The following is a 27,292-nucleotide window of genomic DNA, read 5'->3' on the forward strand; positions in this document are numbered from 1 at the left end:
ATATTTCTTTCTAAATGATGATACGTGTGTAGCAAAAAGTTTCTTCTGGTTCTTCACTCTAAAGAATACATTTGAATAACCCTTTCTCTTATACCCTCAGCCTGTGGACTACGAAAATGTCAACCAAAGGTTCTTTAATCTGACTGTGAAGGCAAGAGACTCTAACCCTCTTCATGAAGATCATGCCTTCGTTGAGATTACAGTCACAGATGCCAATGATGAACCACCAAAGTTCACCGATACTGTTAAGATCATGGACTTCAATGAAAACATCGAGGAAGGGACGTTGCTCTATACATTTGCGGCCAGTGATAAGGACAGCCCTCCAAACAACGATTTCACGTACGACCCTCACTTGTTATTGACTCGCCCTGCTCAAAACTGCTTTCTTTTGTGATTAAATTTAAATAGTTTGAAATAAGTTTATATTTCTAAAATTTTACCGGAAAAATAATTGTCATTATAAACATAAATTTTCGCAATAAGATGTTGATTGGTAAAGTTGTTTCTTTATGTAATCTTTAGTGCTTCCTTCACTGGATTCACAGTTTTGCCAATATTTAGTGGTAAAATGATCTTACTGTTGTGATAAAAGATTGGTCTTCAAGTACAGTGCATTTTTCAGAATTTTTGTGAAACGACATATGATGAATATGCCAATTGCTGTATCATTGATCTAAAAAAAATGTTCAACGGAAAAGAATGAAGACTGATATGTTTATGACATAATTTATAAACAATCTGTTGCAGGTTTGCTATAGCTGACTACTCAGATCGGTTTTATGTTGAACAACAAGGCAACAAGGGCTACGTTAAGATCCAGAAAGGTTTGGATGGACAGACGCTGGACAGGGAGACTAGCTCAAAATATACTGTTGAAGTGCTCGCCATTGACAAAGGTCAGTTAGTGTCAGGGTGGGATAGATTTTACCAAGAAGTATCAATGAGCCAAACAGTCAACCAAGGACAGGGTGTTAGACTGTTAAAGTCAGGGAGAAGATTTTAAACTGTTTAAATCAGGGACAAGGTGTTTAACTGTTAAGATCAGGGACAAGGTGTTTAACTGTTTAAATCAGGGACAAGGTGTTTTAACTGTTTAAATCAGGGACAAGGTGTTTTAACTGTTTAAATCAGGGACAAGGTGTTTTAACTGTTTAGATCAGGGGCAAGGTGTTTAACTGTTTAAATCAGGGACAAGGTGTTTAACTGTTTAAATCAGGGGCAAGATGTTTAACTGTTTAGATCAGGGGCAAGGTGTTTAACTGTTTAAATCAGGGACAAGGTGTTTAACTGTTTAAATCAGGGTCAAGGTGTTTAACTGTTTAGATCAGGGGCAAGGTGTTTAACTGTTTAGATCAGGGACAAGGTGTTTAACTGTTTAAATCAGGGGCAAGGTGTTTAACTGTTTAGATCAGGGACAAGGTGTTTAACTGTTTAAATCAGGGACAAGGTGTTTAACTGTTTAGATCAGGGGCAAGGTGTTTAACTGTTTAAATCAGGGACAAGGTGTTTAACTGTTTAAATCAGGGACAAGGTGTTTAACTGTTTAAATCAGGGACAAGGTGTTTTAACTGTTTAAATCAGGGACAAGGTGTTTTAACTGTTTAAATCAGGGACAAGGTGTTTAACTGTTTAAGTCAGGGACAAGGTGTTTTAACTGTTTAAATCAGGGACAAGGTGTTTTAACTGTTTAGATCAGGGGCAAGGTGTTTAACTGTTTAAATCAGGGACAAGGTGTTTTAACTGTTTAAATCAGGGACAAGGTGTTTTAACTGTTTAAATCAGGGACAAGGTGTTTTAACTGTTTAGATCAGGGGCAAGGTGTTTAACTATTTAGATCAGGGGCAAGGTGTTTAACTGTTTAAATCAGGGACAAGGTGTTTTAACTGTTTAAATCAGGGACAAGGTGTTTTAACTGTTTAGATCAGGGACAAGGTGTTTAACTGTTTAAATCAGGGACAAGGTGTTTTAACTGTTTAAATCAGGGACAAGGTGTTTTAACTGTTTAGATCAGGGACAAGGTGTTTAACTGTTTAGATCAGGGGCAAGGTGTTTAACTGTTTAAATCAGGGACAAGGTGTTTAACTGTTTAAATCAGGGACAAGGTGTTTTAACTGTTTAGATCAGGGACAAGGTGTTTAACTGTTTAAATCAGGGACAAGGTGTTTTAACTGTTTAAATCAGGGACAAGGTGTTTAACTGTTTAGATCAGGGGCAAGGTGTTTAACTGTTTAAATCAGGGACAAGGTGTTTTAACTGTTTAAATCAGGGACAAGGTGTTTTAACTGTTTAAATCAGGGACAAGGTGTTTTAACTGTTTAAATCAGGGACAAGGTGTTTTAACTGTTTAAATCAGGGACAAGGTGTTTAACTGTTTAAATCAGGGACAAGGTGTTTTAACTGTTTAGATCACGGACAAGGTGTTTAACTGTTTAAATCAGGGACAAGGTGTTTTAACTGTTTAAATCAGGGACAAGGTGTTTAACTGTTTAAATCAGGGACAAGGTGTTTAAGTTGTATAAGTGTTTTGACTGGGACAAGGTGCAAGATATAAAGTAAGGTCAAAGGATTTTAGTCAACTTAGAAAGGTTTTATAAACCTCACCAGGAGTTGGAAATCAATAAGGACATGATACCCTGGCAAGCATTTCAGAGTATGCAGTCCAGATAAGGTTCGGTATCAGTGGTTTGGTTGTAGTCTGAAAATTGCATCAGGATGCGAGCCTTACTTCCTGTTGTTTACCATCATTTATGATATACATGATGTTGATAGCCTTAATCAGATTTCAGATTTATATTTCAAAATTGTTTCACCATATTTTTTGCAGGTGACCCACCTTTAACTGGAACAGCTACTCTCATCCTGAATGTGGCTGATCTCAATGATGAGGCTCCAACATTTGCAGAGAATTATCGACCAATCGTGATGGAGGATGACCCCTATCCCCAACAAGTGTTAACCTTCAAAGCACGAGATCGGGACACACGTCCACATGGACCTCCATTTAAGTTCTATCTGCCTGATTGTGCAGATAATCCGACCTGTGATAGAAATGGCATGCAGAACTTTACCTTGATATTTAACCAATGTGAGTAGAATTTGTGATGTCATTGACAGTGTCAGATCAGAGAAAACTAGATTTTGAGAGATTCAATCATACAGTAAAGCAGGTATTCTGGTGTTAGGATATTTATAGCAAATCTTAACCCGATTTATAATTACATTCTTTTTGCCGTGTGTGCTATAAAAACCCAGGAGATGTGTGTTTGTGGTTTTTTAGGTCATCTGACCCAAAGGGTCCGATGACCTATAGTCATCATGTTTCGTCCGTCGTCGTCCGCCGTGCGCCGTCCACCGTGCGCCGTCCGTAAACTTTTCATTCAAACGACTTCTTCTCAATAATTGGAAGGCCCAGGCAACTAATATTTGGCCTGTAGCTTGCTTTGATGAAGCCCTACCAAGTTTGTTAAAAAGAATGACCTTGACCTTCATTCAAGGTCACAGGGGTCAAATGTCTTAAAATCTTCAAAGGACTTCTTCTCAGTAATCAAAAGGCCCAGGCAACTAAAATAAGGCCTGTAGCATGCTGGGATGAAGGACTACCAAGTTTGTTCAAATGAATGACCTTGACCCACTTTAAAGGTCACAGGGGTCAAATATGTTAAAATCTTTAAACAACTTCTTCTCAATAACCAAAAGGCTCAGATTGCTGATATTGTGCCTGTGGCATGCTGGGATGAAGGGCTATCAAGTTTGTTTAAATGAATGACCTTGAACAACTTTCAAGGTCACAGGGGTCAAATATGTCAAAATCTTTAAATAACTTCTTCTCAAATACTAGAAGGCCTAGGGGGCTAATACTTGGCCCATAGCATGCTGGCATGGAGCCCTACAAAGTTTGTTCAAATGAATGACCTTGGCCCACTTTCAAGGTCACAGGGGTCAAATATGTTAAAATATACAAAGGACTTCATCTCAATAAGCAAAAGTCTATGAGTGCCGATATTGGGTCTGTAGCATGCTGGGAGGAAAGGCTACCAAGTTTATTTAATTGAATGACCTTGAACAAATTTCAAGGTCGCAGGGTGCAAAAATGTCAAAAGCTTTAAATAACTTCTAATCAAATAATAGAAGGCCTAGGGGGCTAATACTTGGCCCATAGCATGCTGGCATGGATCCCTACAAATTTTGTTCAAATGAATGACCTTGGCCCACTTTCAAGGTCACAGGGGTAAAATATGTTAAAATATACAAAGGACTTCATCTCTATAAGCAAAAGTCTATGAGTGCCGATATTGGGTCTGTAGCATGCTGGGAGGAAAGGCTACCAAGTTTATTCAAATGAATGACCTCAACCCACTTTCAAGGTCACAGGGGTCAAATATGTTAAAATATACAAACGACTTCTTCTCAACAAGCAAAAGTCCATGAGTGCTGATATTGGGCCTGTAAGATGCTTGGAGGAGAGGCTACCAAGTTTGTTCAAATGAATGACCTCAACCCACTTTCTAGGTTTGGCTTGCTTTTTGTCAGATGACCGTTAAGGCCCATGGGCCTCTTGTTTCTTTTTATACGCCTGTCAAAAGACGGACATATGATGGTATGGCGCTGTCCGTCCATCCGGTATCTGTTGTAAACTTTTATTTGCCCAGTGATCTCCTCCTACATTTTTCAGCCGATCTTTATGAAACTTGGTAGGCTTAATCACCATGATATGAAGTTGTGTTTTCTTGAACGGGGTTTTGATTTGGTGATTTGAACAAGAGTTATGGCCCTTTGTTTATTTCACTATAGAAACTTTGATTCAAAGTAAGGACGAGTTTGTGATACAATGCAATAGTATTTTATTTGATTTTAAACAGAACAACTTCGTATAATTACTTCACAATCAACAACTACTGAATTACAGTTTTAAGAATTTGCGGGAATGTTTAAAGACTCATGATTACGATATGAACTAATATGTAGTATTTGTCAAATGTGTCTGGCTTTCTATTGTTCAGCTGGTGATGGCAGTAATGGAACAGGGACTATCTACGCCCAGAATCGTTTCCTTCGAGAGGAGAAAAAGTTTTATTACCTTCCTATAGTGATGACTGATATGGGAGGTTATCATCCACTTAGCATGACTGGTACCAGTACGTTGACCATCGAGATTGGCGATAAAAACAACAACCAGCACACAGACGGATCTAAGGACATCTTCGTTTACAATTACAAAGGTACAGATAGACTGGATATATTGGAACTGACTGTCATGATAATGGAGAAACATTGAGAATTTGTCTATACACCTGTTTCAAAACATTTTCTGATCATATATAGGGAGTTGAAATTATCATCACATTTTTCAAAACTCTCCATGAATAGTTCCAAGGCCATTTTGGTTGAAAACCATAACCAACACAAGCCAGTTTCTCGCCACTTTACACCAATAGGACATCACATTAGAAAGGTGAAAATCGTTGACCTCAAAACAACTTTTAAAAACTTAAATACATGCCTCGAGACGGAAAAGGCCTTCATATGATTTCTAAGAACTACAAAGCTAGAGGGACTCAATATCAGGCACGGAAAATAAACGAGGAACACTTTGGAAATTTTGCGATATTTTCTTATTTTCTTTACTACTATAATTGTGTAAACCTTTTCATCACAAAAATCTGTGTACTTTCTCTGACATCTCATGAAAACTTGATGTGTAGTTGATGGACGTCGTTACTGCTATTGAAGTCCTATGTTTTGAATTGTTACATGGTTCTCGAGACTGCATTCTTAGTATACTGACACATATCTTTAGTTTACTGATATTTTCTCACAGATGTGAACCAATCATCTCTACCTTTACCTTCGTTTACTTTTTTTAACCCGACGCTTTAATGCGAATATTCTGTCTGCAGAAAACATTAACCAAGTCATTTGAAACATATAAATTATACTGGATCTGTTTTTGTTGTATTATATTCCAGAAGAGATGAAGTGATATTGAGTTTAGGCTATACCAGACACGGGTTCTTACCTCTGTCAGTCCAGTATTAGTACAACAATGTCTCTCTCCTGAATAACAATTTATATCATGTCAATGTTACGTCACTGATATTAGACATGTATGAAGTTTGTAACCTCCCACAAGAAAACATCTGCTAATGTTTCTGAGTTATGAAGTTTGTAACCTCCCACAAGAAAACGTCTGCTAATGTTTCTGAGTTTTTGTTCGCTGTCTAGGTTTGTTTAGCAACATTGAAATAGGCAGAGCCAATGCTAATGACCCGGATGATTGGGACTTCAAGGACAAATGGTACTACTTCATCGGACCGAAGGACATGGCACGATTCTTCAAGTATGTTTGAGAATGGTTGTTGACTTTCATTTTGTCAAAATTAATTTGATGACAATCAAAATTCAACTCTTCTTCTCCAGTTAACAGAGGTCAAACATGACCTTTCTGTATTTGATTGAGATCAATATCTTGTAGACCAGAACATTTGGAATGATCCTGTACTAAGATGATACACACTTTTACAGAGAGGTGGTACACAACGATCTTCCTTCTTTTTTTCCTTAAATGCATTAAAGATGTTAATAAGTATTTACAAATAAACAAAATCAGATAATAAGTCATCGGTATTTATTTCCTTACATGGTTGTTTTCGCTGTTTTCAGTGTATCAAAAGAGAATGGGACCATTACAATGAAGAAAGGCGTGCCCGGTGGATATTACGAGTTCAAAGTCCTTGTGTATGATCATGTCGTGTTCAGTCATCGTAACGCCACAGCCACCATCCATGTGACGGTACAGGAGATAGACGATGATGCTGTGTTCAGTTCAGGGTCCGTTAGATTGTCTGGTAAGGATTTCTCATACTGTATCACATACAATATTGGTTGTGTAGAAACTTTTGTTTTCATGGCAAAAGACAAACTGTGAAAATAGAAAGCAGAAGACTTGAGATAAAGTAAATATAAAACAGAAGACTTGAGATAAAGTAAATATAAAACAGAAGACTTGAGATAAAGTAAATATAAAACAGAAGACTTGAGATAAAGTAAATATAAAACAGAAGACTTGAGATAAAGTAAATATAAAACAGAAGACTTGAGATAAAGTAATTATAAAACAGAAGACTTGAGATAAAGTAAATATAAAACAGAAGACTTGAGATAAAGTAAATATAAAACAGAAGACTTGAGATAAAGTAATTATAAAACAGAAGACTTGAGATAAAGTAAATATAAAACAGAAGACTTGAGATAAAGTAAATATAAAACAGAAGACTTGAGATAAAGTAAATATAAAACAGAAGACTTGAGATCAAGTAAATATGAAATATAAAGCAGAAGACTTGAGATAAAGTAAATATAAAGCATAAGACTTGAGATAAAGTAAATTTAAAATATAAAACAGAAGACTTGAGATAAAGTAAATATGAAATATAAAGCAGAAGACTTGAGATAAAGTAAATATGAAATATAAAGCAGAAGACTTGAGATAAAGTAAATATAAAACAGAAGACTTGAGATAAAGTAAATATAAAACAGAAGACTTGAGATAAAGTAAATATAAAACAGAAGACTTGAGATAAAGTAAATATAAAACAGAAGACTTGAGATAAATATAAATATAAAGCAGAAGACTTGAGATAAAGTAAATTTAAAATATAAAACAGAAGACTTGAGATAAAGTAAATATGAAATATAAAACAGAAGACTTGAGATAAAGTAAATATAAAACAGAAGACTTGAGATAAAGTAAATATAAAACAGAAGACTTGAGATAAAGTAAATATAAAACAGAAGAATATGAAGATAAAGTAAATATAAAACAGAAGACTTGAGATAAAGTAAATATAAAACAGAAGACTTGAGATAAAGTAAATGTAAAATATAAAACAGAAGACTTGAGATAAAGTAAATGTAAAATATAAAAAAGAAGACTTAAGATGGAGTAATTATAGATATGTAGCACCAGGTTTTATCCTAAGGTTTAACCCTTTAAAGAACTCAAAGATGTTGCTTGTTGAACAGTAGTTTATACTACAGGCCCTTTTTCTCAATGATGTTCTCCACCTGAAAATTTCATTAGAAATGAAATACAATAGAATTGAATACAACAAAAAAAATATGTTAAGGACATGTCTCCAGTAATCATCAACACCAGTTATACATTTGACCAAGGCTCCATGGAGCAATAACAGGAAGCTCTCTACTATTATTGTTTTTGTATATCTCTATAGGCACAAGTGCTGAAGCATTTATGGAGGAGGGACCTGCTGGAAGTAGTTACAACCAATTCAAGTCTCTTCTTGCCAGGCGACTAGGAGTACGAGAGAAAAACGTGGCCATTTTTAGCGTGATGAATAATGGCTCATATACAGATATCAGATATGCAGCTCATGGATCGCCTTGGTATCCAGCTAGCAAGCTTGACGGAACAGTTATGACGTACAAGGATGAGGTAAGCGATAGTTCGCAGGTCATCAAGACATGTCAGTACGTCTTTCTGTATTCCAAGTACATATTGGAAAGTAAGCAACTGAAGTCAGATTAACCAACTTCAGTCGGTCCTGTACTTGTGATTTATAAAATCTAACCGAATAGAACTTACTGCTTAAGCAAAAATCACAATTTTATTTTTGTTCCAGTTTGAAGCGGTATCAGGTGGCAAGATAGAAATGGTGAGCATTGACCTCTGTGTCAAGGAGGTGTGTGAAAGTGGAGGCTGCACCAACAACTTATTTGTAGACAATCGTCCAAGTCTCGTTAACACAAAGGGGCAGAGCTTTGTGGGTGTGTCTACAATGATCAGTACTGACTGTATATGTAAAGCTCGAGATTTCTCCAAACCACTCATGTGCAAGGCTGGGTACTGCTATAATGGAGGCACCTGTTCCCGAGACAACTGGGGCGAGGTCACGTAAGTTTTCTCAAATTGTTTTCGGAGTTTCATTGAAAATGATTGAAGTTAATACCTTCTGTACATGACTAGGACACAAGTTTGACCTTCCATTTAATGTATCATAGGTTAACATCACTGAGTGTTGGTTGTTGTCAGGAAAGTAAGGAAAGAAACATTTCATACAATCATAAATCGTATTGAAATAAATTTTGACCTGTTTCACGGTTTATCATTACAAAAACGCAGCACAATTTTTAGTCCAGGTGTAACAGTTTCAGCCTATATTCACAGCCCCTAAATGTGGATCCTAGCTTTCTGATTGGTTCATATTGTCCAACAAGTTATCTGACCGCAGGTGTCAGTCCTGTGTTATAGATAATGCTGCCATCTTTCAGAACAGTGTTAAGCATGCTAAATATGAAAGGCTAGGTGTACTTTAAACTACTGAGATTAAGATTTAAGTGAATCACTAACTAGCATTGTTCTGGTTTCAAGTTGAATCTTTGAGACAAGACAATATGGCAGAACGCACAGCATTATGGGATCACTGACATCTATTCTGTTTTTGACAAACAGTGACAGTGACTCTTCAAAAGATCTTAAAATAATATAGTTAGCAACGTCGAGTTTCATTTTTTCACATTCAAAGTTACAAATATATATATATTCTCAACATGTTTGTCCTTCAGTACTTTGATTTATTTTTGATTTTCTATTTTTCAGCTGTCAGTGCCCAGTTGGATTTGATGGAAAGCGTTGTCAGAAGACTCGACACAGTTTTAAGGGTGGTTACGCTTTATACCCTGCCTTGGCTCAGTGTGAATATAGCACCACTAGCATTGAGTTTATTACCACTGTCGAAAATGGTCTTATTTTCTACAATGGACCTGTGGAACAAATTGGGCGAAATGTCCCACGTGATTTTATTGCCCTGGAGCTAGTTAATGGGTATCCACGGTTACAGGTTGATCATGGAACTGGCAAAGTTATGATGCCCCTGGACGGTAAAGACAAAAATCAAATCACACGACTTAAGAAACTCAGCGATGGTGTTTGGCATCACATTGACATTGTCCGTAAAGGAAGGGTAAGTCGTAGGCAGAGTGAGCTCTAATTGATAGGAATTTTTGGAAATGCTTCATTTTTGATAATTTTTTTCTTAACCATATCTGATTCTGTTCAGAAGTTTGTTGGTTTTTACTTGTAGTAGAATGATATTGTCAGGATTTAAGTTGTCAAAACATAGAGTTTGACACACGACCAGTCATAAGAATACATCCCCAAGACTGAACTGTCAGTTTCATGTTGGAAGATATTCATCTCATCCATGCTGAAGTTCATGAATGGCGCCAACTTTCTACATGTTACAAGACATAATACACTTTACATTTAAATTAGCAAAACATCTGTATTATGGCTTGCTGGTTGTCCAGTTTCTATTAAATCTTATCGTCATAGCTACCGTGTTGTTCCATAGAAATTTTATGATAACCATTGTATATTACTTACAGATGGTCACCATGACAGTGGACCAGTGTCGTTCGTCTGTTTTTGAGCGTGGTAGTGAGTCGAAGGAGGATCGGCAGCCATGTGAGATCACAGGCAGCACTCGCGGGCGTAACAAGTACCTGAATGTAAACACCATGTTACAGATGGGTGGTCGCTATGTCACACCACCATATCCCACTGGAATAACCAATCAGAGCTTCTTTGGGTGTATCAGGAATTTATACCACAATGGGGAGGTACGTTGACAAAACCATGGGGGCAAAAGGTCAATCAGTCCAATTCAGTTACATTCTTAGCTCATCTGTCCATCTGTTAACTTTCCTTCAAATTGCTATTAGTTATGAATGACTGTGTATATTTAAACAAAATTGGTCGGCAGCATTTTTGAGGAAGGGGAATTATTTTTGTGTAAGTGATGGATCATGGCCCCATAGGATTAGAGGGGTGGGACCCAATAGAGGAAAGGAGGCAAAGTCTTTCAAATCCTCCCTCTATGAAATGTCAGCATTTTGTCTAAATTAGATCAGAAGCATTTTTAGGTAAAGAGGACTCAATTTTGTATAAATGAAGGGTTAGACCCTTTGGGCCTTCTAGGCAGTGTCAATTAGGTATGACAGGGAAATAGGTGGGAAGTCTTTTTCTGTTGAAAGGAAATTTTTTCTGAAGCATCATGGAATTGAGGGGATACAATTGTGTGTAAATCAATGGTCTGACTCCCCTGGAGAAATATTTAAAATTATTCCACTTCTACTAAGGTCAAACACTTGCGACCCATGTGAGGAATACAGGCCCAATGGGCTTCTTGTTAATTTCAAATTTCTGACAGAATTCCTAGCTATCTTTTTAATGGTCAAAATATGGAGGCTGTAGCTTTGGTCAAATTTTTCATTTCATTCCAAATCCAACGAAATGAGAGCAGAGCATAATGTTTTCAAACGTAACCTTTTTTTTTATCTGAAATGAGGTGAAATTTCCTGGACTCTTTCAGACTTGAGTAGTTTTTTTGTTCTAAGTGACTTATTAATTCAGTGATCAAAGGCACTTGGTTCCTTTGGAATACCCATTAAAGCCACAAACTTTGATAGTCAAAGTAGGTGCCACATATCAGTTGATAGTACCTTGGCTTGTTGACTGAAAGACCAGTTTCACTGTCATAGGTTCACTTCCCCAAACAATTAACTGATGTGGTTTAGTGCCAATTGTCTGTGTTGTAGTATTCAAGTGGTAAGGCACAACATTCAAAGTGAGCTATTTATAAATTGAGATACATGTAGATAATTAACAGAACACCTATACAACTTTTGGTTTTGAAGTTAAGCACATTGTAAGATGGAATTGTGTAAGGTTGATTTCTCGTTAAGGTACAGTGTTTAACAGATGTTCTGTAAAAACAAAATAACACAGATCTAGCAAGCACATCATCCTCAAACAGAATTCATAGTTTGTTATATTGTTTACAGCTTTATGACTTATACACAAGCCGAAACCACCCCGGTCTGAACCATGAAAATGACTGCCCTCAGGAAGACCGCCATTGTGAGGATGAGAGGAGGAGAGGTGTTTGTGGTCCTCACGGAACGTGTGAACTTGTCCACTGGAATAGTAACGACTTTAAATGTCACTGTAAACCAGGCTACCGACCAAAGTACAAAGGATCCAACAAGTGTGACACAAGTAGGTAGCAAGTGTGACACAGTTAGATCGCAAGTGTGACACAAGTAGGTCGCAATAGTGACAAAAGAAGGTAGCAAGTGTGACACAAGTAGGTAGCAAGTGTAACACAAGAAGGTAGCAAGTGTGACACAAGTAGGTCGCAATAGTGACAAAAGAAGGTAGCAAGTGTGACACAAGTAGGTAGCAAGTGTGACACAAGAAGGTAGCAAGTGTAACACAAGAAGGTAGCAAGTGTGACACAAGTAGGTCGCAATAGTGACAAAAGAAGGTAGCAAGCATGACACAAGAAGGTAGCAAGTGTAACACAAGAAGGTAGCAAGTGTGACACAAGAAGGTAGCAAGTGTAACACAAGAAGGTAGCAAGTGTGACACAAGAAGGTAGCAAGTGTGACACAAGAAGGTAGCAAGTGTGACACAAGAAGGTAGTAAGTGTGACACAAGAAGGTAGCAAGTGTGACACAAGAAGGTAGCAAGTGTGACACAAGAAGGTAGCAAGCATGACAAATCCTGATTATGAATTACGATCAGTGGAACAGTTTGTGATCAAGAGAATGCCACTTTTGTAGTTTAAAAAGCTTTCACCTGTTACATTTTGACTTCAAGGACATCTCAAGTTTTATTTGTCAGGGATGTTATGGTTCAAGCCATACACAAAGCATATATTTTACTGTTAGATAAAAAACATGGTCTGTACATTCTGTGGTTGGTTGTGTACTATGTTGTGTACATTCTGTGGTATATTGTGTGCATTCTTTGGTATATTGTGTACATTCTGTGGTATGTTGTGTACATTCTGTGGTTGGTTGTGTACATTCTGTGGTATGTTTTGTACATTCTGTGGTTGGTTGTGTACATTCTGTGGTATGTTGTGTACATTCTGTGGTATGTTCTGTGGTATGTTGTGTACATTCTGTGGTATGTCGTGTACATTCTGTGGTATGTTGTGTACATTCTGTGGTATGTTGTGTACATTCTGTGGTATGTTGTGTACATTCTGTGGTTGGTTGTGTACATTCTGTGGTATGTTGTGTGGTATGTTGTGTATATTCTGTGGTATGTTGTGTACATTCTGTGGTATGTTGTGTACATTCTGTGGTATGTGTGTACATTCTGTGGTATGTTGTGTACATTCTGTGGTATGTTGTGTGGTATGTTGTGTATATTCTGTGGTTGGTTGTGTACATTCTGTGGTATGTTGTGTGTACATTCTGTGGTATATTTTGTAGATACAACAGTTCGTGACTTAAAGGACCATGGCTTCATGTCTTGGATTCTAAAAAATGAAATGTACAACACTCTGCAAGAGATGACAATCTCCGTCCAGATGAGTTTCCGCACACGTGATGCTGATGGCGGAATTCTGCTCCACCTCCCCTCGACATCCAAAGAGTATATTACACTAGAGGTACAGAATTTACAGAAATCCGTAGCTGTCTTAACCGTCTTTAAAAGCTACATAGACGCAGAACGTATCATGTATGGAGGAAAATAAATCAGCTTTTCTGAAATAAACAGTCTTGATTCAGGACTTCTAATAATGATTAATTACTATCATAAGTAAGAAGGATATGATATAAGGAATTCTGAGAAAGTTGTTTAATTTTACCACGGCGAGCCATCGTCTGTCAACTTTTATTATATATTGCAACTGAAGCATCCTTGGGGAAACGGGAACAGAGTTTGTATAAATGGTGGGTCTGCTGCCCCCCCCCCCCATTGCTTAGCATCAGGAGATGAACAGCATTTCTGGACATCAAGACATTAACTGATTTCTGTCCCTACCCCTAGGGAATTTGAAGCTGTATCTTTAGGGTGAAGCTCATCATGGGAAATATTTTACTTCTAAAGAATTAAGTTTTGCGTTATTGACTTAATACAATTGAGCAATACAGGCTCTTTTGTCCTCTTATTACAAATCACACCCTGGAAAGGATTTAAAAAAGAAGAGATATAAGTGTTTGTGCAGGCACTATTTAGAATGATGCTGCATTGATTGTTAGGTAAACCTTATTGGCTTTAGGCCTTTTGTTAAAATTTCCATGACAACTATTTCAGATTGTCAACAATCACCTGCAAGTGACCTACAACCTAAAGGACCATGATGCACCACTAATGCCAAACATCCTCTCTCTATCGTCTGTCCGTGCCAACAATGGACAGTGGCACCACGTTAGATTCACTCGTACTGGCAAGTGGTTCCAGTTGAAGATGGATGGAGGGGAGGGTCGTTACTACAATGAGACCTGGGGCAAACAGGGAGAAAGTCAGGCCTTCAGTCTGCGGACTGATCAAATTGTGGCTGGAGCGCGTGTCGTGTTTGATGCCACTCCAACTTTCGATAAGCGTGGTCTAAAAGACAGTAAGTGTAGACGTAATGGTCATGTGTTATTAAATTGGAAGAAGGGAGGTAATTATCTTATTTGTATAAAGAGCTTTAACTTTGGGTAGTTGGTCTTTCTTGGTGTTGTGATGACTTAAAGTTTATAATGCTTACTCTTTTGATTTACGGTAGTTTATTTATTGCTGCAGTGATGAGAGCAACAGTGCTGTTTTGTCGTTCTTGTACCATAATACAAAAATTTGCCTCATGATCTGAGGATTATAAAAAACAGATTTTTGCCCCATTTTGAATTCACCCTGACCATTATACTAAATTGGGAAAATTTCTCGATATGTAGTAAATGCATGTCATTTAAACTGTCGTCATTCTACTCCAGCTTGTATTACGGACATTCGCATAGATGATAAATGGTTCCCCATGCGTGTAGAGGAGAATCTTCACAGTCCAGCCGCAGATCTGTCCCTTTATCCTAATGTCCAGATGAACTGTGTCCGTGACGACGACTGTGCCGGCCACTTGTGTTCAAGTGGTATTCCCATCAGTAAGGAGTGTGTGCCACTGTGGGGTGACCGCGACTGTAGGTAAGTCATTAAAGGGAGATGACTCTGACTGTAAATAAGGAGTTTCACTGTGAGGGTGACAGCAGGTGTGTGTGTATCACGCTCTCTAGCCAGTCCTGTCCACCGATCTCAAGGCCTGTGTTGATGTCTGCAAGAATTTATACCTGAAGTGTTGCATCTTAAAAAAAGTTAAACTGGTTTGTCCCCATAGACAACAGGCCTAAAGACTACAAGTGTGTTATTTAAGGAAATGACTACAAAAGATTGCCATGTCATGTTGTAGATTGTGAATGATGTTACTGAGGGAGGTAGCTTCATCAGTAGGAATCCCTTACTTTTCTTATTTGTTGGAGATTCAGACCCAGTCTCATGATCATCGAGTCATTTGAGTGAACAGACTAAGTTTAGTGGTTAAGATATCATTATGATAGGATTAATGGAAATTTCTATATTGCTTCTGTGTTTCTACAGGTGTCCAGCTGGAAGTGAGCCTGGGACAGCGGAGAATTGTATTCCTATTTACTACTGTAACCCCAACCCTTGTTACTCAGGCGGAACTTGTATAGAGCTCGACTACCCAGATACTTTCATGTGTAACTGTCCTGCAGGATGGACCGGCTTGCTATGTAACCAACAGGCTCAGTCGGAGGTCATCCCAGCCGGGGTCACCACTGAGGCTCTTGTCATTATCATTGTCAGCATCTTCACTGTCGCATGTAAGTATGATACAAATATATATAGTGTCACGATATATAATTAAAACACCCAGAATGTGATTTATAAGCCCAAGTGATACCTGTCAGAAGGATTGGAAATATTCATTAACAAAATCCTTAAATTAGATAAGAAATTCACTCAAGAGATCACAATGGAAGAGACTACCTGTGTTAATGAACATTCCAGAGAACACAATAGTCAATGAGTAGGCAGTGTTCAAGACTTATTAATGTTTTCTATTGTGATCTTAACTCTGTTAAAAGATGGACTTTCATAGTGTCATATTCCATTTTGAAGTAGTTGGTTGAGAATAACTTCCTTACCTTTCTGTTGTGTATCATCAGATTTAAGCAGGAGAAATATCAGTGAAGGGGATCCCTACTCAACAGTTGCCATTGTCTGCTGAAACTGCTATTTAATTGTTATTCTGATTTTTAGTTTTTCTGAACAGTTTGTTCATCAGTGTAGATAATTCTGTTGAACAGTTTGTTCATCAGTATAGATAATTCTGTACAATATCCTACATGACAGCTTATCATCACTCGGACATTGAACTTTGATACACAGTCATTTGATACAAGATTATCTCCCTTATGATGAACTGGGACATTGAACTTTGATACACAGTCATTTGATACAAGATTATCTCCTTTATGATGAACTGGGACATTGAACTTTGATACACAGTCATTTGATACAAGATTATCTCCCTTATGATGAACTGGGACATTGAACTTTGATACACAGTCATTTGATACAAGATTATCTCCCTTATGATGAACTTGGACATTGAACTTTGATACACAGTCATTTGATACTAGATTATCTCCCTTATGTTGTAAATTTCATCCCTACAGATTTAACTTGATGGTGAAGATATTGATAACACAATATATAGATACTAAAGTGTTGTATGGTTGTTTGTTACAGTAATTGTGATGCTGGTTTTCCTGTTGGTTTGGAACCTGACCAAGCATGACAAAGAGAAATCCATCTTGTATGACGACCAATACGATGACATCCGTGAGAATGTTATGGACCACGACGAAGAAGGAGCAGGTCAGTCATCCATTACATTCATTGTCGTTAACTCTAATTGGTATTATATGATACTTACCTATGTAAAATGGAAAACAAACAAGACAACAGACAGAAAAAGTCATCTGCTTCAAAGTCACTATTCCTTCATGTATTATCCTTGCGCCAACAAAGGTGGCCAAGGAGAAACAAACAGGTTCTGTCTGTCAATCCATGACATTTCTGGAGCAGTGCAGGACAACTCGATGAAATTTGGTACAACTGTCAATTAAGTGGTATAGTAGTGCCTTTTGCTATGGAGCAGTTTTCAGTTTTGATGTTTCTTTGGTTATGATAGAAACAGTAAGATTTTCTTCTGTAGATACTGCTGACAGGCAGCCATCTTGTATTTTAACTTTGAAAGTTTGTTATTGCTATTTCTTGAGAAGTGCCCAACAGATCTTTCTTAAATTTTATATGTAGGTTCTTCTTGGTTCCTAGTTGTGACAATTTGATTTTGGGACTGATCAGAAAAACAAAATGGCCAACAGACGGACATCTTAGATTTTGACTTCGAAAGTTTGTTATCACTATTTCTTGAGAACTACTGTATAGATCTTTCTCAAATTTTATGTTTAGGATTTTTTAGGTCCCTAGTTGTGCCAATTTGAGTTTGGGACTGATCAGAAAAACAAAATGGCTGACAGGCAGCCATCTTAGATTTTGCTAAGCACAGGTTGTAATTGCTATTTCTGAAGAAATACTGAATGGATATCTCTCAAATTTCATATATATGTTCTCTTTGATCTCGCCTCGTACTGGTTTGCTCTTGGGACTGATCAGAGGAAACTGAATGGCTTCCAGGCTGCCATTTTAGAAAAAGGGAAAAGATCCAACATTCAAAGAGCAAATAAAGATTAAACAATGGTAGCTCCAAGATCCCTCTCGGATCTCTTGTGTCATATTCAGGGGCTAGTTATGTCCACTTCTGTCACAGATAAAAAACACATGCTGATCATTTCATGAATCATGGGTATAAATGAGTCTTGTAGCTCTGAGCTCAGTAGGAATCGGCTCATTATAACAACAGATCCTTGTTGGTTTACTAAGTATGAACTTTGACCCCCAGGTGAAGAGGATCAGGATGGCTATGATATATCTCGCCTACGTAAGCCAGACCAGCCCTTCCTTTTACCTCCCCAGGGGCGGCCGGATAAAGGTTTGTATAGTAGGTGTTGGTTTATTTCTTCTTTTATCTTCTTACTCATTGTAGTAGACGTTCTAAACTTTTTTGATATACCTGTAACTTCATGAGAAAACATATATTTCTAAATTGCAACAAGGAAAACAAAGCTGAAATTTAATTACCAGTTATTGCAACAAGGAAAACAAAGCTGAAATTTAATTTCCGTTCAGAAGAATTTAAATCCTTATCTGAAAATTTAAAACGTGCTATCAGAAAATAGTGAATATATATCTGTTTCTGTTTTCAGTGCGTCCTGGTGAGACTCCAGATGTGGGAAGTTTTATAGAAGACCGTCTGATTGATGCGGACAATGATTCAAGTGCCCCTCCTCACGACAATGTTATGGAGTTTGCATATGAGGGTGGAGACAGTGATCTAGGGTCATTGAGTTCACTCCACACCAGTTCCAGTGGTGGGGACCAGGATTACGAGTACCTAGACGACTGGGGACCAAAGTTTTCTAAATTAGCAGATATGTACCAATCTGTTCCAACAGAGGAAAGTTTTTGACCCCAGCCATCATAGATTTCATTCTATCATGTTCCCACGGAGACATGATTCATTTAAGTTGCTGTTATACTGATATACTACCATTACAGGATTAAAGGAGTCTTCTACAGTTTATCGACAATCCTGGTTAAACAGCATGACATATCAACGCCATGTTGAGATTCATGTGAAATGTGACATTGGGCGACATCTAACCACCGTGATTAGTACATGGAACTACGATCGACATCAACACCACGATCGTCTGTTTCTGTTAGGATAATACTACCTGTAAAGATCAGATGCATTTCCTTCTTGAGTGGAGGACGTAAAATTTGAGCTGTTCTCTTTCGTGACATTGGTGATAATTACAGAAAAAAACAAAGATGTTTGTATATGAAATATATCAAATAAGTAAAAGACAGGACAGCACACAAATCTTTTCTTGTCAGGGACTCAACTGTCTAAGAGAAAGGTATCCTGCAACAGCTCTCAATGTATATGTGTGAATGTGGGTTTATACACACATTTTACCCGTGCACATATGTTGTAACATAACCATTCTAATGGTTTTATGTTGTCAGCAGGAAATGGACAGTGTGCTAAGCATGAGTTGTGCTACAGTAAAGTATTTAACCTAACTATGTGCTGCAGTTACAGAATGTGTTAACAATTTTATCTGCTGTTCTTACGTTTTTACCAAGAGTGTGGATGTGGAGCAGCATAAAGTCAAAGGGAGATAACTCATTATTTTGATTGCACACTGCTCATCTAAAAATTAAAAAAGACTTTATATTATATGTGTGTAGTTAAGCGACATGTGCTCAAAGCTACAGTCACGAAGATTTACAACAAATTTTGATTCTTTTTATGTGAATTTCCCCCAGAATGCATATATTCGACGAGACTGTTTACGTGGTGGACAAAGTCCACATGTACTCTTATAGGGGGGAATATTTCCAGGAAATGTTGCTCATATTCCTGTAAAAACAAAGGTTGTGCAAAAAAATCAATATAAATCAAAATGGTGATTTCCAAGAATGATTTGAGGAATTCGTCAGATTTTTCCAGTCGATGACTTTCTTGAAATTTTAGTACATGAGGAGGTATTGATTGTTATGTGATGTGTTGAGAAATCATTGTAAAACTTTCTGAAGTGAAATGTTTGACCCATTCCTACAAGTGTAATGAAAGATTGTAAATAGATTATTTATACTGTGTTTAGAAATGAACACATGCCAACAGGAAAGTGGGAGTTCAAGTGAGAGATAGTTATTACCAGTAGTCAGTGTTAAGTGCTGATTGATATTTTCCCTCATATCAAAACATGAAATAGATCTATAAGATTTTCAATTTGGAATATGTTTCATAGTAGTATCTGAAAGTTTATGTCACAGAGTGAGGTTGTGCATGATAGATATGAAAAAAACAGTAGAAAGTTTATATGAGAGAAAGTTTGTGTAAAAAGAAGAAAATTTGATGAAATACAGAGAGTTTATTGTATTTCTCTGTTTAATTGATTGTGTGAGATGTGAGAACGACAAATAATGTATAAAAAAGATTATAGAAGTTGTGTGATTAAGTATACAGATGGACCAAACCATGTGCCCAGAGAAATGACAGATATATTATATTTAGTAAGTTTTTCATATATTGAGTATGGTAAATTTGGTGCATCGTGTAGTCATACTTGAATTTTTTTCTAAGGAGAATTTTCAAACTAACACCATTTGCAAATGTTAAGTATGACCTGTTGTACACTGACCAATTACATCTTACAAGTAATCGTAACCATTAGCTTAATTGATGCTGAAATTCTAATAATACAGCTTTTAAAAATAGAAATATTCGAGGCAATTGATGTTTAAACGTCATCATATCAGAAGTCTTCTGAGATCATGCATTTTCTTTTGAATAATTTTTGACTGAAATCTGAAACCACATGCTTTCAAATTTACCAACATGTATTAGCACAAGGCATCCTCGTATTTTCTATAATTTTTCAATCTTATAAGATATCTATAGATATTTTCTTCATTTTCTAAAATCATCTCATTATTAAGTTATTTCCCCAAAAGTGATCAACTTGGCAACAGGATGCACCAATGAATACCATTTAAATATATATATATATATGATTAAGTACATGTATCACTCTAAATAAGTATTCATCATTAAATCATCTAACGCACATATTTTAAGAGATTTTCATCTTGTATCGTTTTCATCATCATGAAATCGCCATACTATCACCAGTTTTTATATTTTGATACATTTTGAGAAGAAGTTTTGTTTTTACAGCAGATCATGTATTTTTCAAGTATTGCCTTTTCATGAAATATATATCATTTGTTTTAACCATCGTGTAGGTTTCAGGAGAAGGACAAAGTGACATGTTCGGCTGATCCTTACCAAATGTATGGACACCATTTTGTGTTTGAATGATGATGTGAGCATGTCGTATCAGTAAAAGTGTAAAGATTAATAACAGTTATCATCATTGACTTAAGCTATCAAACCTTTAATTGCATTGTCAAGCTTTCCTATGTTTTAATTTGACAGCTATGTGTATCTGCTCCTTGTCATTATTGTGCTTGAGAAGATAAGAAGTCATGCAGAGAATGACTGCAATTTGATGGTGTTTTTTTTTTTGTTAAAAATGGACATAAGGAAAAACTTCAAGTTATAAATTTTTAAAGTATAAAACTGACAGAACACAGGGTATTGTATCATTTTATTATCTACAACCACTGTCTCAGAAAAAAGTCATATTGTTCTATCTAGATTTTTTTTATTGATGTAAAGTCAGCTGTAGAAAATATACAAAACGTACAATATTTAACAGAATTGTTTTTTTTCACTTACGCTTCATATATACATGTAAACTAGTGGACAACTGGTGTTGACCGTTGTCCTGTGTATCATTCATTGTTTTGACCATAGCTGATAAGAGTTGTAATCTAGCTGTGCGGTTGTGAAATTGATGTGTGCAATATTAGATGCTTATTCATTTCATCAAATGAGTTGAAACATTTCCCTTCCATTACATATTGTTGTACTGACACAGCTTCTAAAGCTTATGATTATGTTGACATTCAGGTGCTTCGAGATTCTTTTTATTACACCTTTTATGAATTATGCAATTTTTTTGCATCCTTTGCAGTCTTTTGAAATAGGCTATGGATAAAGGCGTGACTCAGTATTTTGAAATAGGCTATAGATAAAGGCATGACACAGTGTTGGTCAGAATCTATAGTAAATGTCATCATTGTTTTTATATCAGAATCCCCTTGCATTGATATCCCCAGACTGAGATGATATTAACAGGAATGTGACAATTAAAGGAAATATTACATTAAAAGGAATTTCACAATATCAAGAACATTGGAGAGGTTAAATGTTTTACTCAAATGTCTGATGACAATTGTTTGGAAAATATATATATATAGACATTTAAATTATAAAGTGAAATCAGTCACAGATTAAAAATATAAAGTTTGATTTAATGAAAAATTCACCCGCTTCAACAGTACTTTCATGTTCGTGTATATAATAATGACACTTTAAATTAAATAAATTCTTGTTTGGAATGCAAGATGAAAAAGCATAATTTTTGTATAAATTTTGATGATACAACACTTGCCATGTTAGAGTTGATATATAGAGAATTGATCTGTATTGTTGATCAATGAAAGTAGAGTAGGATATTACACCTGCTCATGTAGATTTTGTAAAATAGAAGTTATCAGAAACATCAGTTTGGTTATTTTTCGTTGTTAATTCTTTATGGTTGTGAAGTTTGAGCTAGTTAGAATGTAAAAGTCAGTATTGTTATTTGTAGATATGTCGATTAAACCTATTTATAATTATTGATTTTTTTCAAAAAGCAATGTACAGTTCAGTGTTTCTCAGAATAACAAGAGGAAGCAATTTTCATGAAGGTGACATTTTAAAAAACATTTCTTGCATTCCTATTAAGACCTACATCCGATGAATTTGTACCGGTATTTCCTAATTTCATCATGATGTGGTTGGAACTGAAAACTGTCCTGTTATTAAACAAAGTGTGAAATTTACTTCATTTAAGCCACTGATTACTTGCACCAACACAACTACTTAATAGAAAAAAATTGTATGCAAATATAATGGTTGTTTTCTCAGTGCTATAGGTACTGTAGAAATGTATAATGTCTTAGATAGGAAACCACAATTACACTCACACAAGAAGGTTTTTTTTATGGTAACTTTTTGAAAATGTGATCTTTTTAGTTTGAACTAATTTATTTAGGGCAAGCTTTCCTCTTGAAATGATTCATTTTGAATAATAATGAATACACATATGAATGATATAGCTTGACTATTTATTCAACACCATTGTGTACAATGACAACGTCAATTTGTTAAGGTTTTTTATTCTGAGATATTGAGATGGACTGTGAACTGCATTATATATGTATATATAAGGAGATACTAATTATTTATAATGTGGCAAACACTTTCAGTGTCAAAATAAAAATTTTGTTCTTGGCAGTTGTTCCAGATATAAATGCTATAAGTGAAGTCTAATTTCAAATCTGATTTGTGGTTTAAATGTTTTTATGATGAAGATAATTTAAGTGATAAAGAATTAAATCTAAACCAATTTAACCAATTAAGATATATCAGTTGACAGTACATCATCACAAGCTTTTGTTTCTAGTTTAGCTTTTTTCTTAATTTTTGTTTGTTTCAGAAGCACTTAAAACCAAAGTATTGTGCTCTTGCCATGCAGAACGTTGTTATTTTTCATCATGATTTAATTGTCTGTTTCATTGTAATGTTTTTCCTTTTTATAATTTTGTTTTCAATGAAGTAGGCCTTTATGACCCCAGATAATCTAGTCACTGATTGTATCCAGATTTTTACTGTCAATACTGCACTCTTGTCTCACTAGGCCTTTTGTTTTCTTATCAAAGCTTACTTGTTTATTTGTTTACTTTTCCTCCGTTTAAACTTATTAGCAATTATTTTTGTGTAATGAATAATGGGCAAACCTGCAATAAAGAAAAAACTTTTTTTTTTCCAATGTTAATGTCAGACTCGAATGAGTTGTAAATTAAAAAACCCAGATAATTTGATAAGAGACAATACATATAATTTCATTTTTTATTTGGTATTTGAAACATATTTGAATTAAAACATATTTGACTCTACAATTTTCTTATTTAATATTTATATTGACTAGCAAAGTTTTGTATTAAATTATTGATCTGATGAGGAGAATGTAAATTTTTGTTTATATCATTGCTATAACATTATGTACAATTATAGGTAGAATTAATATGGAGAATGTTGTATATTTGACTGTAAAATCTACACAAGGAAAATCAAATAGAATTGACCAACGAAGCTGTGTTTTGATTGTGCGATTTGCTGTCTGTTGTAAACTGTATTTCAGCCTTTGAGAGTTTTGTTCTTGCTCTGGTACACAGAAATCTGTTTTATTCATTTAATGTTGAGCTGATAACAGACCCATAATAACATTCTGTTGTTTACAATATAACTAGACATTATCAATGTTATTTGATTACAAATTTCAGAGTTTCATCCTCAATATTTTCTAACGACTTCTTTGGAAAATCATGAAGTTTGGCCTGTTTATCAGAAGAACCCATTTCAATTACAATACTTGTCCATTTCTCCATATAAAACAAATCGTAAAAAATAATATTCCACTATTCAATGGGAAGACGGCCATATCTATTTTTATGTAGTGGTTTCTGCAAAGTATCAATTTATTTAGGAATGGGCTAAATTCATTAAAATTGTAAACAAAACATAAAAAAATTAAATCTTCTAATACATGGGATCTTTTTGTACTATATGATAAGATGGATTTCTCTGTATTTGATTCGCTGACTGTATCTGTCATTAGCGAGTTTCCGGCAGTTTGCCTATGTGTATTTCTGGTCAGTTTTTTGTGTACAAAGGTTTGGTTGGTGAATTTACTGCATGCATACAGGCATATCAATGATTAACATTATTTATCATGGCTATTTTTGTGCAAGATTACTACTACACAATTCAGATTTCATATTAAGAAAATCTGGTCGCCTGCCCATGATGTTGTGAATAGTCACAAACTTGGTACTGTATACATGTATGTAACATTGAAGAATATCATCAACTTTAATGAGATCTCAAAATCAGATGTTAGCATTTACTGAATTTTGATAATATACATGTCATCATTTTTTTCCCTATTTTATGACATTCCCACTCCTTCAAAAAGAAAGTGTTTGTTAATATGATCAATATATTCATCAGCTTCTCATCATTTGCATTTTTCTGATAAAAACCTTATGAAAAATTTAAAGTTGAAACCAAATTCATTTGAAGAAATTTGAAGTAACCACAAGAAAATGATCCCATTTCTTGTAGTACACATTGTGGGTAGGAGATCAGACGAGCTTCATTCTCACTGCCTTCATCAGGTTTATTAATCATCTTTTTTAAATAAAAAAAATATTGACAAAATACTGTTGATGTGTTGTGTTCTTCTTAACGAAAAGGGAATACCTTTTTTAGGCAGACATGTGTTGATGGAAAATCAAGTTTGCACTATCAAGGGTAGACATGTTTTGCTTCTAAATATATCAAAGTATTTGTCGTACGGACGACACAGACGACAAACAGATTTAAACTGTGATTGATGTAAATGCTGGATATACTGTAAATGTTATCAACAATAAAGAGTTCAAACATCGGTAAATGTTACCAAGATAAATTGAAACTGTGTACTTGGAGCTGAATATTTGGGATATGTATAATATATCCCTTATATCACAAAGCTTAAATATTCATTTATCAGCATGTGTTTTGACCGTTGAGATGTGTAGATGATGGCGATGAAAAATAGTTGAACCAATAGGTTGATAACAGTAAACTTTATGGAACTTTCACGAAAATGGGTTGTCCACAATCTATGAATGTGTGGTATGTTCCTGAAGTGTTAACATGGGGACATTGTAATGCATTTTCAGAGTCACCTGGCTTGATGATTCTATGGATACAACATCAGGATGCTTCACTGTAGTTTGGAGGGATTCATATTAAAGTCATATTTAGTTATGTTTTAAAAATGTTATATAACATCAATCTTACCCACTTATCGAAAATATACAGCTTAAATCAGCATTCGATATTGTTTTACGTCATCAAAAATGTTGAAAACTACACCTGGTTCAGGAAAAGCAATAAACTCTTAGAAATAACAAGATATTTCCCTATTTCTACTTTCTCGTGCAAGTCTCCTCTCTCCTTTACCTCCAATCGTCGTTGTTTGAAGGAACCCGTAAGTTCTAGTAGATTGTTGACATTCAGCGATCTATATATACACTCTTACATTAAAAATACAACCATCTCCACCTGTCTACTTCAGCTTTGGAGAACGAAAGTTGAACAGATTCGTATGAAACTAAGGCACAAAAGGAGTAACCTTAGGTATGACCTTTTCCTGGAAAATCTTCTCGAAGAATCCAGTTTGCAACTGTCTACCCTCTTGTTAGTATGCATTTCACTTTTTCAGCGGTGAAAAGGGTATTATTCTTCCACCTTTTAAACCCTTAGGCATTCTAGGGAGGCGAAATGGTGTTCATTTCGAAAAAGAGAGAGTCCCTTTCAATCAAATCCCTATTTTACATTTTTTTGCAATAAGAGATGTCATCATCTTTGCTTAATTTGTGATCGCCCTATATGAGTAAATCTAATTAAATTCTCAAACAGAGGTTGCAACTGGCTTATAAATAGATTTCGATTATGAATGTAATAGGGGCAAACACAAAAATAGTAATGAAAGTCTTCACATGGGTTGCTGCATCTACATTCAGCTGTATTACGACAGATAACCTGTTTTACACTGTAAGATGACGCATGCAGTATTTGTTTCACATTTTCCATGAATAATTTCTAATCGTTACAAAAGCTCATCTTGGAATCAAACAATGATTACTAGTTAGTCATATATCGGTCAATGAAAAATAAACAAGTTCGTTGTAACATTTTACTACGTTGCGATGATAAAACCTTGAAAAAAGTGAAAAGGTAAAAAAGGTAACTCCGCTTTTCTCAATATTCCAATCACCAGCAAATTATAATCGAATTCATCTAGTCGATTATTTACATAATAAGTAGATCTTGATCAAGCGTAAATCGAAAATATCGGGAAAATCCAATTTGCATATTTAAATAACTCATTTAAATATGTTGTCAAATTTGGACATAGTGACGTTTAAAGGACCCCCTTTTTAAAGCACAGACACGCCCACCATGATCCCTTTAGTGCATTTCTTATATTGGTGTCATGACGTCGACTATGTGGTTTTAGAGTCATTTGCATAGATGGTGCTGTTTCACTTAAAATTCAATGCAACGAATAAAATCAACCTGTTAGGAGGTATTCATGTTTAAAATAACAAACTACGTAGCAATATTTTCGCGAAAATACTGAAATATGGTGAGATTTTGAAGCTATTATGCTCTGGTGTTGCGGGTCTCTTTCACTTACGTTCTATATACGTTACTTATCCCGTGATACCTAATGATAGCATTTAAAAATAATGAAATAAAATCAATTAAACGGAGGTGAAGACCGAAATTCATTACCACAATTTACAAAATGCAATGCCCGACATTAGTTCACTGTCTGATTTCATTGGTATTCTGAAATGAGTGCATTTGAAATGAATAGTTTTGAAACACCGCGATTAAGATTTGTCCTGTTGTATACATACAGAATACAAGAGCGTGAGATTTTCCTGTCAAGCATGGGTTGTCACATGAACAAAGCTCCCTGAAAGAGTGCT

General features: G+C 35.6%; 1 protein-coding gene across 1 annotated transcript in view; it reads left to right on the plus strand.

Annotated features, from left to right (window-relative positions):
* LOC132563108 (neural-cadherin-like) overlaps nt 1–24,968 on the plus strand; it is a 61,256-nt gene extending 36,288 nt beyond the window's left edge. The window contains exons 18-35 of the mRNA XM_060227868.1: nt 101–342; nt 751–899; nt 2,828–3,088; nt 5,004–5,222; nt 6,226–6,340; nt 6,664–6,848; nt 8,235–8,455; nt 8,643–8,914; nt 9,620–9,983; nt 10,408–10,641; nt 11,866–12,079; nt 13,306–13,484; nt 14,135–14,438; nt 14,797–15,001; nt 15,452–15,696; nt 16,628–16,756; nt 17,844–17,933; nt 18,208–24,968. Of these exons, the coding sequence (XP_060083851.1) occupies nt 101–342; nt 751–899; nt 2,828–3,088; nt 5,004–5,222; nt 6,226–6,340; nt 6,664–6,848; nt 8,235–8,455; nt 8,643–8,914; nt 9,620–9,983; nt 10,408–10,641; nt 11,866–12,079; nt 13,306–13,484; nt 14,135–14,438; nt 14,797–15,001; nt 15,452–15,696; nt 16,628–16,756; nt 17,844–17,933; nt 18,208–18,470 (3,891 nt within the window). The 3' untranslated portion in view covers nt 18,471–24,968. The remainder of the gene's footprint in view (nt 1–100; nt 343–750; nt 900–2,827; nt 3,089–5,003; nt 5,223–6,225; nt 6,341–6,663; nt 6,849–8,234; nt 8,456–8,642; nt 8,915–9,619; nt 9,984–10,407; nt 10,642–11,865; nt 12,080–13,305; nt 13,485–14,134; nt 14,439–14,796; nt 15,002–15,451; nt 15,697–16,627; nt 16,757–17,843; nt 17,934–18,207) is intronic.
* Nucleotides 24,969–27,292: the final 2,324 nt, after the last annotated feature.

This window comes from Ylistrum balloti, unplaced genomic scaffold (assembly GCF_031769215.1).
Source record: "Ylistrum balloti isolate Yb309-2 unplaced genomic scaffold, AGI_CSIRO_Ybal_v1 Utg371588, whole genome shotgun sequence".
Classification (NCBI taxonomy): Eukaryota; Metazoa; Mollusca; class Bivalvia; order Pectinida; family Pectinidae; genus Ylistrum; species Ylistrum balloti.